The 14358-nt window shown below is 53.1% G+C and overlaps 1 protein-coding gene across 2 annotated transcripts in view; it reads left to right on the top strand.

Moving 5' to 3' along the window:
- Positions 1 to 14358, top strand: part of CUX2 (cut like homeobox 2) — a 96422-nt gene that overhangs the window by 54910 nt on the left and 27154 nt on the right. For both annotated transcript variants that reach the window (XM_045296887.1, XM_045296888.1), the window contains exon 5: positions 13032 to 13166. In XM_045296887.1, the coding sequence (XP_045152822.1) occupies positions 13032 to 13166 (135 nt within the window). The remainder of the gene's footprint in view (positions 1 to 13031; positions 13167 to 14358) is intronic.

Raw genomic sequence — 14358 nt, 5'->3', positions numbered from 1 at the left:
ATAGGGCGTTCTTGTCTGTAATATGCACTAAGGCAGATCCCCAAGCTTTCCACAGAGACATCGAGAGGGCTCCAACCACCCACCTTTCATGTACCAGCCCGTTGTGAACTGCCTGTGACATCCAGTGCTCCCGCCTACTCCGTGCCAACCAACAGCCCACCACACAGCCCCCACGTCAAGTCCGACCCACTGCAACCCTGTATAGAGTTTCTGGGACGCTAAGTCTCTGGAGCCGCCTGCCTCGTCTTTCTCCCAAGGAGCGGCTGGCGGGTTTCAGTCGCCTACCTTGTGGCTAGCAGTCCGATGCCTAACTGTCTACTGAATGAATTAGAAAGGAGACTGGAGACTGGCGGTTTCCTAGGGTGCCTTGTGCTACGTGTCTGTGGCAGGCGAGCCCCTTGCCAGACCATGGGTGCAGACTCGGGCCTCACCCTTGGAAGTTTGGCAGAGTTGGCCAGGTCCTGATTATCAGCTCACCTGTCGCAAACCCAGGGAGCACCACTGACTCCTGTGCGTGGAGGTGGGGAGGCCAAGTTCAGGAAACCCCAGATGGAAAAGGGGGTACCCATCTGGGGCTCACTCTCAAACTCATCTTCCCAGGGCCAGGACTGGTGAAACGCATTCATGAGAGCTCTCAGGTTGGCGTGGAACTTTCTGGAAGGCTTGCGCAAGCTGGGAACAGGGAGGTCTTTCTAAGCCCAGTGCTGACTCCAGGAGTCTGGCTTTCCAGCTCTCCTCCCCAGAAAATGTGAGGGGGCGGGGTGAGTGGTCCCCAGCTGTCACCAAGTCGGAGAATGAGGAGCGTTAACGGATGGAGACGCACCATACAAACGGCCCCGGTAGGGCCTCTAATTCATTTTTGAGACATTTAAGAATAACAAAATGTTTTAATGATTTCTTAGGGGAATTGGGAAGACATATTTTTGTTCTCATTAAATTTTATTCCCCAACACGAGAACCAAATGTCAGATGCATTTGGGGCGCTTCGAGCTTTGCCACTCTGTCCTTCTTCCCTGCCCCAGCCACCGCTGCCCCCACCACCGCCACCCCCGTAAAAATAATGCTCCTGATGAAATGAGGCAGAATGCGCTTGCTCCTGTTTGTCTATTTCTTGACAGGCGAATTATTTGTCAAACTCCTCCGCTTCCCACCCCCAGCCCCGACCCTTCCGAAGCCACACAAGTCCTGATTCAACAGTTTTGTTCTGAGTGACTGCTGCCAACACAAATCTTTGGCAGAGAAAGCAATACAGCGTGATGGCTCAGCAAGTATTTTGATAAGTGTGCAGCCTGTATGTCTGTAATTACGAAAGAAAACCGTAAATCTTTTGGATATTGTTCACACAGATGTGGCGTGAAGTGAGAGAAAGGGAAAAAAAGCAGTAAAACGTGTTAAAAGCATAATTAATGTCATTGTTGTCGAGGATGATTTGATTTAAACCTCTCTGACTTGTGTGTTGGGGATGGCTCACGGAGTCACTAGGTACCGACCTAGGCTTCCGAGAGTCAACCTGTGAAATGAGTGATTCGTTAAAAAGGCAGGGGAAAACTGCAAGGGGGAAAACCCCACACAAGGAAGGAGTGAGGGTGGCGGAAGGCGGGTGACACTGCTCCTGAGGGAGAAGGGAGAGGTGAATGTCTTTTCCTGTTGCCCTTCTGCTCTTAAAAACCCGATTGCAGCCCCCACAGTTCTTTCAGGGGGGCGAGGCTGGTCAGCAGAGTGATTGGGCTCTTGGGCATGGCTTCAGTCTCCCAGACACCCACCGAGTTGCTCTGGAACTGTGAGCCCTGGGGTGGGAGCCTGCCTTCTCTGAGCTCGCGTTTCTGAGTCTGTAGAAAGGGGGTAATAACGGGGCGATGTGGGGGGGCAATGCACAGTGCATGAAGCATTTTCCCAGCAGCTGCCATCCGGCGCTGAGCATGGGAGCTTGACGCGTCACAAGCATCTGCCGTTGATGGTACGAGCTTCGGTTCATTGTCGCAGACTGAGGGTTTAGGGGACGGGTGACTGTGCCTATGGACAAGGAAACCTCCCTACAGCATTTTTGGTTTTCACATGGCTCTCCCTCTTGTGACAGTAGTACATGCATTCTGTGGAAAGCTGGGAGAACCCAGGTAGACAGGAAACGCTGCCTGCCAGGAAAGCCTTGCTGGCATTTTGTTGTTCTTCTTCCTGACCTTTTTTCCAAGCACTTGTTTCAAATCGTTTGTCCTTTCAGTGTGGACCAGTCTGAATCTTGCTTCCTCTCACTTGCCCTGGGCATCTCTGTGCCCTCTTAAGACTTACATATCCTGAGACGCTGGGGTGTGCCCTGTCTGACAGTCTGTGCTGTGGCTGGATGGTCCCTTGCCCAGTCATGTTCAGGTGCTTGGGCCTCCCAGCTTACTGGTGTTGTACTACAGTGCTGAGGGTAAAGAAGGAAAATGGGGGGAGGGTATTATCAGCACCACCATTGGTCAGAAAGAATAATTAAGATACACATATATAGCTAATATATGCTGTACTCCTTTATTTACAAAAACAAACAAACCTCAAACGTACTGCCAACTCATAGCAACCGTAAAGGACAGAGTAGAGTTGCCCCTTTGGGTTTCCAGGGCTGCACACCTCTGCAGAAGCAGATGTCTCAGCCTTCTCTCTCAAAGAGTGAGCGGTGGACCCCGACTGCTGACCTTGTGGCCCTGCAGTTACGCAAGATCATCTTTTCCTGTGTTATGAACTCTTCACATTTGTTTTCCTTTTGTAAACTGCTGGTCTATATCCTGGTTCATTTTTCCTTAGCAGATTGGATTCCTTTCTTACTTCTTTGTAGATGCTCTGTATATTAGCAATGTCCCGGTTTACACAGCATCTCCCCAATGTGCCTTTTGCTTTTTCAGCGTTGCTCATGGTGTCTCTCCTATCTGGGGAAAATGCTTGCATGAAAAAAGGGAATTTGATCGGGCTTTGCTCTATGACTTCTGGGCTTGTGTCATATTTTAAAGCCTTTTCTCGCCTCAGAGTTAAAGGTTTTTTTTACTGCTTTGGGGACCTTAACTTTTAGAAATTTAGAATTTCAAACCATCTGGAATTTATACCGAGGGAAGTAATGAGAAAGTTATATATGGTTTTTGCCTCATGTGACAAAGCAGGCTGCATGTTGAGTTGCTAACCCCAAGGTCAACGGTTCAAACTCATCGGCTGCTCCAAGGGAAAAAGATGAGGTTTTCTGGTCCCTTAAGGATTTACAGCCTCCAAAACCCACAGGGGCAGTTCTCCTGTCTTAGGGGTCACTTTGGGTCAGAGTTGGCTCAGTGACTGAATTGAGTTCCAAATGACTAGCCAGTCATTCTAGCGCCACCTAGCGGGAAAGAGGCCTTCCTTGAGAGAAGAAACCGAGTCGCTTAGTGTAATTAGGAATTTCTCCCTGCCCTCACATCCTCCTTTAGCCCTGGCATAGGCCTCTATTGAGTCGGTCCTGTGGGGAACAGAGAAAAGACCAAAGGATAAAGTGAAAGAGGATTTAACAAAGAGTAAAGCTAATGAAGCTTCTGAGGTCAGAGGTAGCTAATGGCAGGAGGCATCATCCCACCATTTTCTCCATTCTCTGCCGGAGTGCCCTTTGCTCAGCCTGGAGAGAGGATTGAACGAATGTGCCGCCAGGAGTTCATGCCCAGCAGGCACGCACTAGATGGCCGCTTCCTTTGAGAAAGGACACGCATTTCCACGGCACCTACTCTGTGCCTAACCCTGTGGAAACTTGATTCCTAGTACAACCCAATCTCCTTCTGCTGTCTCACCTCCCCCAATGCCTCACTGGCCCTCTCTGAGCCCCACTTTCCTCCAGTGTGAAAGATGAGTGATGAGCCAGCCGGAGGGCGGATTCAGTAAGTGGAAGGGGACACTCAGCAAGGGGCCAGCCTTTACCCATGCCATGTCCCAGCACACTCTGAGCCCACACTGTGTGCCCCGCTCCTGCCCCAGCCAGAGGGACATGGCCCATCCCCCACCCAGAGGGACACAGCTCCTGCCCCCCCACCCCAGAGCCACACAGTGAGCAGGGCAGACATGGCTCCCATCCTTGTGGGGTTCCCAGTCCAGCTCCTTGCACATAAACCTGATTTTTATTACCGTGCACACTGCGGTTCCCTGACTCTACCTGTCATCAGCTTTCCCCTCTCATGATCATTGTTGCTATTTATTATTATTATTGTTATTATTATTATTATTGGTATTACCAGCACCACCCAGTCCATGCAGGGAGACACCCTCGTCCCTGACCCCTTCATCTTTGCTAAGCCGGGAGGCCCCCGACGCAATCGGCCCTGAAGATAGAGGGTGGTCCCACAGCTCTCAGCTCTCTGCAAAGGCTTCACAGTCCATCTGCTGCGGGAAAGTTAAGATTAAAGGATCAAAGTTAGTCTCGCTGCCGCCATCCAGAGCCCGAGCCTGCCACCCCCGCGGGCGCCCAGAGTCGGGGGCCCAGATGGGCGCGGGCTTCTGTCTCGTATATTTTGGAGGGGTGCATGCATACTTCTGCATATATGTGTTTCTAAACAGCCTTTCGGACAGCCTTTCCGGCTCCAGCTTTCCTTAAAAAGCTCCAAATGCCACTTTCCTTCAGATGGACACAGTGGGAGGCTGGCAACAGCTTTTCCTACATTCCCAGCCACCCCCAGCCCTGAAGATGCTTTTTAAAAGAAAGAAGAAATGGCTGCAGCATCAGCTAGTGGTGGCAGGTGGCATCGACACAGTGGGACCTGCCTGCCCACCAGGCCTTTGAAAGCCTGTTGTGGCTGTGAACAGTCACAAGTCCCCGGCATGCCTGTCCTCCAGGGGTTCTGGCCCAACATGGACCGCAGACAAAGTCGTCACCTACTACACACTTGCTGCGTGAAGCACCCGGTGATGGCTGCGTGCCCGAGGCAGCTCCTTTCCCCGACCGTGCCAGCCCCTCCCAGTGTGCCCGCCTCAGATGGGTCCTGATTTGATCTTCCATGTTCACCAATGCACTCGGCCACAAGCAAGGGTTTGTGCTGTTAAAGTGCAGCTGATTTGGGGGCCCCTGTTTTGAGTTGAGTGGTTTTTTAAAATTCAAGTTGGAGCTAAGGCTGTTTGATTGCCCCTGCCAGTGGCCTGACTCTCTATCAACTGCCTGTTCTTGCAGAAGTTGGGGGCAGGGTGCTGGGAGCATGCAGCTCCAGGCGGCATGTTTCAGTGGAAGTGCCGAGCCAGGCACCATGTGGGCGCCTAGCTCCAGGTACGGGCTCTGGGTCTCCTGACAACGGCTTTGAAGCTTGCGGGGCCCTGGCAGGGGTCCGGGATGGCCGGGGAGGTTGGAAGCTTGGCAAGGGCTTGGCAGGGGGAGTGGCTTAGTTATACCTGGACATACCAAGGGCATCAGTCCATGACGCAGGGCATGACAGGTGCACCCTTCTGATTCCTTCCAGGTGAAGTGTGAGTGTCGCCAACACCTGAGACACTGCATCTTCCTGGTTACAGGGCTCAGCCCTCTGGAATACAGCCATCTCTCTGTGTGTGACTTGGTATTTGCCCTTGTGTCTAGATCACCTTCCGTATGTGAAACAGGAACCCAGTTTTTCATGAGTGAAACAAAGTTGCTACTGAAATATATGTTTACAATTTTTTTTTAAGTAATCTTGGGTGGCTTGTGGCTGCAGCAGGAGTTACCCAACAAATGCCCAATCAGTGTCTGGCTATGTGTCACACTGGCTTGGGAGGAGCCCCAGTGGGCTGCTAACCAAGAGGTCGGTGGTTCAGACCCACCCACTGCTCTCCATCAGAAAAAGGAGTCAGTTTTTTGTTTGCTTTTTGTTTTGTTTTGTTTGTTTTGTTTTCATAAAAAGTATAAAAGCCCCGGGAAGCAGTTCTACCCTGTCCTGTAGGGTCACTGTGCATCAGAATCAACTTGGCAAGTGTGGGTTGGTTTGCTTTGGCTTGGGAGAATGGCCTGGGTTGGAACCCCAGCTCTATCCCTGTAGCTCAATCACCCTCAACAAGTGGTTTTCCTTTGCTGGGCTTTGGTTGCCTCATCTGAAAAATGGGAGTCCCTTTGTTTCCTAGGTTGGTTGTAACAACTTCCCACAAACCGGAGCCTAAAAGCAATAGTGTTTTCTGATCCTACCATTCGGGAGGGTCCTCTCATGGCTGGGAAGGGACTTTGCCTACCTCTTCCTTGCTCCTGATGGTTGCCGCCACGCCTGTGCCTTCACTGGCTTGTAGACAGCTGGCTGCAGTCTCTGCCTGTCTCTACCTGGTCCCTTCCCTGTGTGTGTCTGTGGCCAGCTTATCCTCTTCTCCTAAAGACATCAGTCACTGGATCAGGACCTGCCCTGAACCCTGGTGGTGTCAAGGATGACCAGGTGGGATGCTCACTGCAAGGTCAGCAGTTCAAACCCACTAGCTTCTCCTGGAGATGGCAGCCTCAGAAACCCGAGCGCGTGGCTCTGCTCCACCCTGAGGGGCTGCTATGAGTTGGAATCCACTCGAGGACAGTGGGTTTGGGGTTTGAACCAATTGACCAACTTCATCTTAACTGGATCCAATTTTCTGGTAAAGCCACAGTCACGGTGCCCAGGTTAGAACTGAACCAGGCGCCCCACAACTGGCGGGAGCAGCAGCACCCACCCCGAGAGGCCTTTGCTCTGTCTCGAGGGAGAGGGTGTGTTGCAGTTGACTCTGAAGAGTTAGTTTCCTTGAATAGGGGTTTCATTGGGCCCATTCCTTCCTACCCCTCCTCACCGCTGCGGGGCCCCACCTGCTCCAGGATGGGTAAGTGCTGGAACTGGAGGATGAAGACCAGAAACTCATGCTCCGTGTACCCACTCAGAGCCAGACATCACCCTCAGCTGTAGCACCACACCAGGCTGCAGGGAGGGGAGGCAAATCTCCCTCCCTCCCACCCACCCCCTCCACACACACACCCCTCACACACCGCCTTCATCTGTAAAATAGTCCAGTGGTCCTGAAGGCTGATGAAGGAGCGGAGGGGTGGGTCTAACAGGGGGATTGAGTCAAGGAAATCAGTTGCCCTTCCTTGGTCTCTGGAATGTTCTCCCTCATCCCTCAGCTGGCTCCCTTAGCTCCTCAGCTCTCTGCTCCAACAGCCACATCCTCAGGGAGGCCCTCCCTGCCCACACAGCCACGGGTGTCCCCATCCCTCACACTCACACACCGGTCCCACGCACTGCCTCATCTAGCCTTGTGCTTCTTCTCAGTACCAGGGTCTGCCAGGCCTTGTCCCGCTCTCTCCTCTAGATAGTCACCCCAAGAAGGAAGGCCCAGAATCTGCCCTGGCAACAGGCTTTCAAGAAGGATGTGGCAATGGGAGACACCATGTCCGACACAAAGTGGGTGCCCACCAAATATGCAGACAATAGACGAAGGTAGTGGCCATGTGTGAGGTTAGCCTGAAGCTCTGGTTCTCGTGGTTGGAGTCCAAGACGCATCACTCTGGGTTTACATCCAAGCCTCATAGGGGAGAAGCTGCTTCCTTGCCTGTTCCAGATTCAGGGTTCTAGATTCTAGAGGCTGCCTACATTCCGTGGCTTGTGGCCTCTCCCTCCGTCTCCCAAACCAGCACTCGGCATCGCCCATGTTCCACTAACTCTGACCCACTTCTGTTTGCAATCGTAGTTGTCACATCATAGAGGAGCCCCGGTGAAGTAGTGGTTACGCACTGGGCTGCCAACCTCAAGGTCAGCAGTTCAAAACCTCCAGCCGCTCCTCAGGAGAAAGACGGGGCTCTAGGCTCCTGTAAAGAGGTACAGTCTTGGAAAACCCACAGGGCAAGTCTACCCTGTCCTACAGGGTCAGCATGAGTCAGAACTGACGCAATGGCAGTGGGTTTGTGGGTGTTTGTTTTTGTTTTTTGGAGGGTTTTGGTCACATCATATAATCACAGATTCCAAAGATTTGTGCTTGGGCCTCTCTGGGCCTCTTCTGCCTGCTACAGAGATTCCCGTGGAATACCCCGTGAGCCTCTGGCATCCTGCCCTCTCACCCAGGCCCCCACTGGTTTTATGTTTGATCATATTTTTTAAGCAACCCATATCTATTGAGCGCTTACTGTATGAAAGGTCAGGGCCTGGCCTCAGGGGAGAAGAGGCAGGACTCAGATGTGTGAAAGCAAACCTCCTCAGCCCCATGACTGGCAGGTGCTCAGGAAAACAATCCCACAGGCTGTAAAGGTTTGTTGTCCATTCATGCAGCCAGGGATGTTGAACCCAGGCCTGTGGTAATGTCTCAGGACCAAGTCCACAGGCATCCTTTTCCCTCCGTGTAACTTAGCGGAATGTTCAGAATGTCTGCAGGCTTGCTGCTGAGCGCTTTCTGCCCTAACAGAACCCTGGCGAGGCCTTCCAGGGCTTGCTCAGGGCCTCTGTGGGTCTCTCGCCAACTGGGGAGGCGGGAAGAAATGAGTTACCAGCACACCATGAGATCTGGGCACTCCCCGCTGTGCGCTGGAGGTGGAAATAAAGAGGAATGTGCCAGGTGAAGTACAGCAGTGACCAGACTCAACCCCCAGCCGCTTCCTTCGGAGCCGGAGAGGATTGCATAGGCAGGAGAATCAGAGTCCTGACCTGCTGTTTCCTCCTTGGGAATGGATTTGACTCCCAAGAATGCTGCTGAAAAGGTGCAGCAGGAAGAAAGGAAGTTAGACTTCATTGAGAACTTCCTTCCCAGAAAGCCTGAAGACTTGGCAGCTCTTGCCTTCTCTCAGTTTGCATCTGTCTTCTTTATCATCATCAGTACTTCTTCCTGTCAGTCTCTTGAACCGTGAGCATGTCTTCCCACCGTTGTTGCCCGGACCAATTCACCTAAGTCAACACCCTGTTTCCTGAACCACTTCTGTGACCTCTCTGGCCCCCTCTGTAGTCCATTTTGTGCACTGCAACTTGTGTGAGTCTTTAAAAAGGTAAATTGCATGTCACTTTCTAGTGTCCTAGGAGCCCTGCTCTTGTCTGGTTAGGAGTTGGGCTACTAACCGTAAGGTCAGTGGTTCAAAACCGCCAGCCACCCTGAGGGAGAATGGAGAAGCGCCCCACTCCTGTAAAGAGTTATAGTCTTAGACCTACAGGGGCATGTCTGCCCTGTCCTATGGGGTTGCTATAGTCAGGATCAACTCAGTGGGTTTGTTTTGTTTTGTTGAAAGAGTTACAAAAGCATAAAGCCTCATCTTTCTCCTGCAGAGCAGCTGCTGAGTTTTGAACCACTGACACTTGTGGCTAGTAGTTTGTGCTTATCCCACAATGCCACCAGAGTTCCTCAGCTGTAACCCTCACTCACTCACTGCCCTTGTGTTAGTCCGGGAGGACTAGAGAAACATTCATAGACACTCATATGCGTATAAGAAAGAGTTTTATATAAAAGAGCAATTGTATATTGAGAAAACTTCCCAGCCCAGTCCAGATCAAGTCCATAAGTCCAATATTAGCCCACCTGTCCGATACCAGTCTATAAAGTTCTCTTCAGATTCATTCAACACATGCAGTGATGCCGGATGCCAGAAGATCACAGGCCAGTGGGTGGAAAGTCTTGTGAATCCAGTGGCAGTGGAAGTATCTCAGTGTTGGCATGGGTTTCCACATGGCTTCTCCAGCTCTAGGGCTCTGGCTCCATCAACGTAGCTCCATGTGGCCTGTCAACAGGAATGTCTCACAGAGAAAGAGTGTGTATCCCATCTCCAGGGAGGAAGACAGGAGTTCCCAGAATCCTCAGAAGAAGGCCATGCCCACACAGAGGTCTCATTGGCTATCACCTGATTGACAGGCTAGACTCCACCCATTCACTCAAGTTGACAGATTATGTAACTGCTACAGCCAGTGAGTCATTTCTGACTCATAATAACCCTAGAGGGTAGACTAGAGTCACCCCAGTGGGTTTCCAAGGGTGTACAGCTTTAGGGGAGCAGAAAGCTTCATCTTTCTCCTGTGGAGCAGCTGGTGGTTTCAAACAGTTGGGCTTGGGGTTTAGCAGCCCAATGCCTAGTCCACTGTGCCACGAGGGCGCCTATGAGCTACACGAGCACCGTCCAGATAGATCATACTGCCTACCTGGGGGCCACGGTGGGGACCAATGTGCCATTTAAATCCTCCGATAGTTATTCCTGGGAAGCATTGTTGTTAGGGGCCCTGGGTCTATCCTGACTCCTGGGGACCTATAGAACACAGTAGAGCTGCCCCGTAGGGTTCCTACAGGGCCATCTTTGCAGAAGCAGTTCGCCTACCCTTTTCTTCCACGGAGCCCGCTGGTGGGCTTGAGCCCCTGGTCTGCCCCTAGCAGCTTGGCGCTTCACCATGGTGCTACCAAGTGCCCTTTCCTAGAAGAAGGGACTGTGATGGTGCTCCGCCCTGTAGATGGGAAAGCTGAGGTGCCAAGTCCCACATGAACTTCATCACTGTGTTCTACCTGTCCCAGCAAATACTGAGGAAAATACCAAGCCATGTGAAGTGTGCAGCAACCCAGTTCCCTCCCGTCACCCCGGACAGGGCATGAGAGGCAGCAGGGGATGGTATACAGGGTCTCAGAGCACAGCGAACCCCCAGTACCAGTCCCTGGGAGCGGGGGTGACATCCTTAATCACCCCATGTATTCAGCCAGCCGACCCGGAGCCGGTTCCTCCCTACCTCCTTGGGACCAGGGAGAGGCCCCGTGACCCCCAGAGCTGCCCCCCTCCCTGTTTATCTAACTTCCCTGACCCGGCGAGTGCCGGTCGCCTCTGTATTCCCATCTAAAAAACCAGGACACAATAGGAAGCGTTTCCTTGAACTTATTAAAAAATCCAGACTTGTAAATTAATTTGTTCGTGTTGTACAAAGGCAGTGCAGATGGACTCATTAGCATGCACACAACAAATAATTATAGATGAATTTTTAGCTGGCCCGCCTAATGCGCTTGCTGGGTTAATTATGTCAATGTATAATTACATCAGCCCGGGGAGACATAATGGCATACCCCGCTGAGCAGGCCCAGCCTAATGACGGGCATGGGGGAGTGCTGACGGAGGAAAGCATACTGGTGCACCTGCTTACCTCGGCACAAACGCCTGTGGTCCAAGCCACCCATCACCTAGAGTCTAGGTCCTAGACCAGCGATTCTCAATGTGTGGGTCTAGACCCCTTTGGGGGTCGAATGACCCTTTCACAGGGTCACCCAATTCATAACAGTAGCAAAATGACAGTGATTAAATGGCAACGAAAATAATTTTATGGTTGGGGGTCACCACAACATGAGGAACTGTATTAAAGGGTCCCAGTGTTAGGAAGGTTGAAAACCACTGTCCTAGACAAACAGGTAGGAAAAGAGAAATGAGAAAGCCAGGTGGCCTTGTTCCCTCCAGACCTGAAGGCTCTGTGCGCAGGCACGGTCTCATTGTTCCCATCAGCTAATACTTCCCGGGTCTAACTGTAGGCCAGACTTCGGGCTTAGTACAGGGTCCAATGGGGAGCCGACTCAGATGCCCAGCCCCCAGGGCTCCCAGTGGGGTTGCAGACCAGTAGGTGTACTTGTAAATAAGTTTAAGTGATAAGAGAAGGATGCTGGAAAGGGAAGGTGCAGGCAGCGGAGGGAGCTCAAGTCGGAGACTGGCCAGTCCAGAAAGGCTTTCTGGAAGAGGTGCAGTAGAGAGTCAATATGAAAGAGGAGGAAGCAGTAACTCGCTGGCAGGAACCAGAAAGGAAAGGTTGTTCCAGGTTGAGGCTCCTGCCTGCCCCAGGGATCTGAGAGGGTTGGGTTCTTGGCTGATCCTGCAAGAAGGCCAGTGGGCCTGGGGTTCAGAGAGTTAGGGGCAACAAGGGCTCTCGTTCATTCTGAGCTCACCAGGTGCATGCCCAACACTTAAGTGGACCCGATTCTGGCAGGACACTTGCCTAGGGCAGGTACAGGTGACACCTGATGATTCCATGGCCAGGGGCAATGTCTCAGGTGGCAAAACCTCAGAGGAAGAGGGGCCTGACAACCAGCACAGTTGGAGACTGGCTTGGATCACCCATCTTCACAGTTCAGGGGATGGAGATCCTCATGGAAGCCTGTGGTCACTGTTTGTACAGAGAAGCCCAGAGAGGCCGATTCCTCCCTGTGGTCACATAGCAGTCCCAAGAATCAAGACTGGATTAGAGTCCCTCCTCTGTGCCTGACCCCAGAGACCCTCCCCTGAACCTGCTGCCTTCGGCCTGGAGGGGCACCCAGATCCGAGGCAACTGCATTGTAGACCGGGCAGTGGAGAAGACCAAGGTGCCCTCACTTCCCCGGTCCCATGCCATCTCCTGCAGCCCCTGTGGGTGCACGTTCACAGCACTGGGGCAGGAAGCCTTTGTGGGTCAGTGTTCCGGCTCAGTCCTCCAACACGCTGCCTGGCCTCCATGAGGATCTTCCATCCCCTCAACTGTGAAGATGGGTGATCCAAGCCGGTCTCCAACTGTGCTGGTTGTCAGGCCCCTCCTCCTCTGAGGTTTTGTCACCTGAGACATTGCCCCCGGCCATGGAATCATCAGGTGTCACCTGTACCTGCCCTAAGCAAGTGTCCTGCCAGAATCGGGGCAGAGCTCGAGCTCCAGCCTGGGAGAGGGTTGGGCGCGGAGGGAGACCCCAGGCTGCCTGAGAGACCTGCAGAGCTCACCCCCAGTGCAGCTGGGTAATCGGGAGGCAGCCAACATGGCAGGGTGTGTTTCACACCCCAGAAGAGCCACCATTTCGTTGTCACCATGTGTCACCGACAGGCGTGCTAGTCTGGTCCATGGTGAGCCAGGCACTGAGTCAGGCAATGGCAAGAATGTTTGAGGACAGTCCTCCTGTGGCCGCCGTAGACAGCTTCCTCAAAGGGCCGTGCCCTAGCAGACCCAAGCAGCTTCCTTTGCCAGCACCCCAGGGGGATTTGAACCTTTCTGTGAGCTGAGCTTGTTCTCTGTCTACACCACCCAGAAAAGGCAGGTCTTGCCAGCATTCCTGTTATTCTTGGCTGGGCAGAATGGCCCCCATGGAGGGACCCAGCAGGCCCTGCAGCCTCACCACCGCCCTCTCCTCCCCTGCAGACCACGTGCCTGTGTGTGAGGCGGCTCGCAGCCTGGACGACAGACTGCAGGCCCCAGGCTTTGATCCCAGTGGGCAGCCCCGGCGAGACCCGCACACTTCCTGGAAGAGACACCCTGAGCTCCTCTGCCCCAAAGGTACTGACTTAGGAGCCCGGGGCTGGGCTGGGGCCTCTCCCATAGACCAATGGGCTGTGGGTCTGTGGCCACTAGGGGTGGGGCGGGTGGCCAGGCATTGACTTTATCCCGAGGTTGGTCAGGGGTTAAAGAAATACTGCTACTGACCCAGATGAACCCCCAAATCTCAGGGCCTTAATAGAGTTGAAGAGTGGGGAGGTTACAGACTGCTCCATGCAGTCACTCAGGGACCCAGGCTACAGAGGTCCTTCCATCCACAACACAAGGATGCCTGGCATTACCACGAATGTTAACCACCAGTCAACAGGAAGAGAAAGTAGAGGGCCGTGTGTGTGTGTGTGTGTGTGTGTGTGTGTGTGTGTGTGCACATGCGCGCAGGGATGGGGGGCCAAATATAGAGTCCAGGGCTAGAAAGGCACATGTCACTCTCACCCATTGGCCACATCCAGCTGCAGGGCATGCTGGGAAATGCAGTTTCCCTGTGTTCCCAAGAGGAGGTGGGCAGTGAGTAGGTACATAGCAGGGTCTCTGTGAGTCAGAATCAGCTCTGTGGCAATTGTGTGGTAACTGGTGTCAGATTCCAGACATTGTCCCTTGCCAGCCCTCCAAGTCCAACTTACAGCCCCCGCCCCCCACCGCGCGAGGTCTCCTGAGATGCATGCACACAAGTAACACCAATGCAGAAACCGCCTGCCTGAACGTCTCCGATCGGGCAAACCCTGTACATGTGTACCTTGCTCTCTCTCAGCATCACCCTTACAAGGCCCCATCTCACAGATGGGGGAACTGAGTCAGCACCAGCAGGGCCATAGACAAAGAGCTCCTGACCTCAAGGTCACCCGTCATACTGGTCTCACTTCATCTTCCTGTCAATATCATGACCCCCACTCCTGGAATCTGCCCAGCACCTGAGTGAAGGATGGTTCAACCCCCTTCAGCCCTCAGAGGTGCCCTCCGTGAACTTCCCACCTTAGCCCCAACCCTCCCATGCCAGGTGCCAGTGGGCTTTAATATCAGGCTTTAACAGAGGTTAAAGGTGACCCCTCAGTCCTCAGCACCTGCCCTCCTGCATCGCCATAGGCAGAACCCAGGCTCTGGCCCCTCCATTCCCCAGCTCTTCCTGCCTGCCCCTCCCAGACCTCCCGGAGAAAGATCAGGGGCCACCCATTCCCTCCACCATGAGCTCAGGGCC

Source organism: Echinops telfairi, unplaced genomic scaffold (genome assembly GCF_000313985.2).
Source record: "Echinops telfairi isolate 266 unplaced genomic scaffold, ASM31398v2 ScPeMD7_7412;HRSCAF=8450, whole genome shotgun sequence".
NCBI lineage: Eukaryota > Metazoa > Chordata > Mammalia > Afrosoricida > Tenrecidae > Echinops > Echinops telfairi.
The sequence above is the reverse complement of the archived record's forward strand: the minus strand, read 5'-3'. Positions and strand labels throughout refer to the sequence as shown.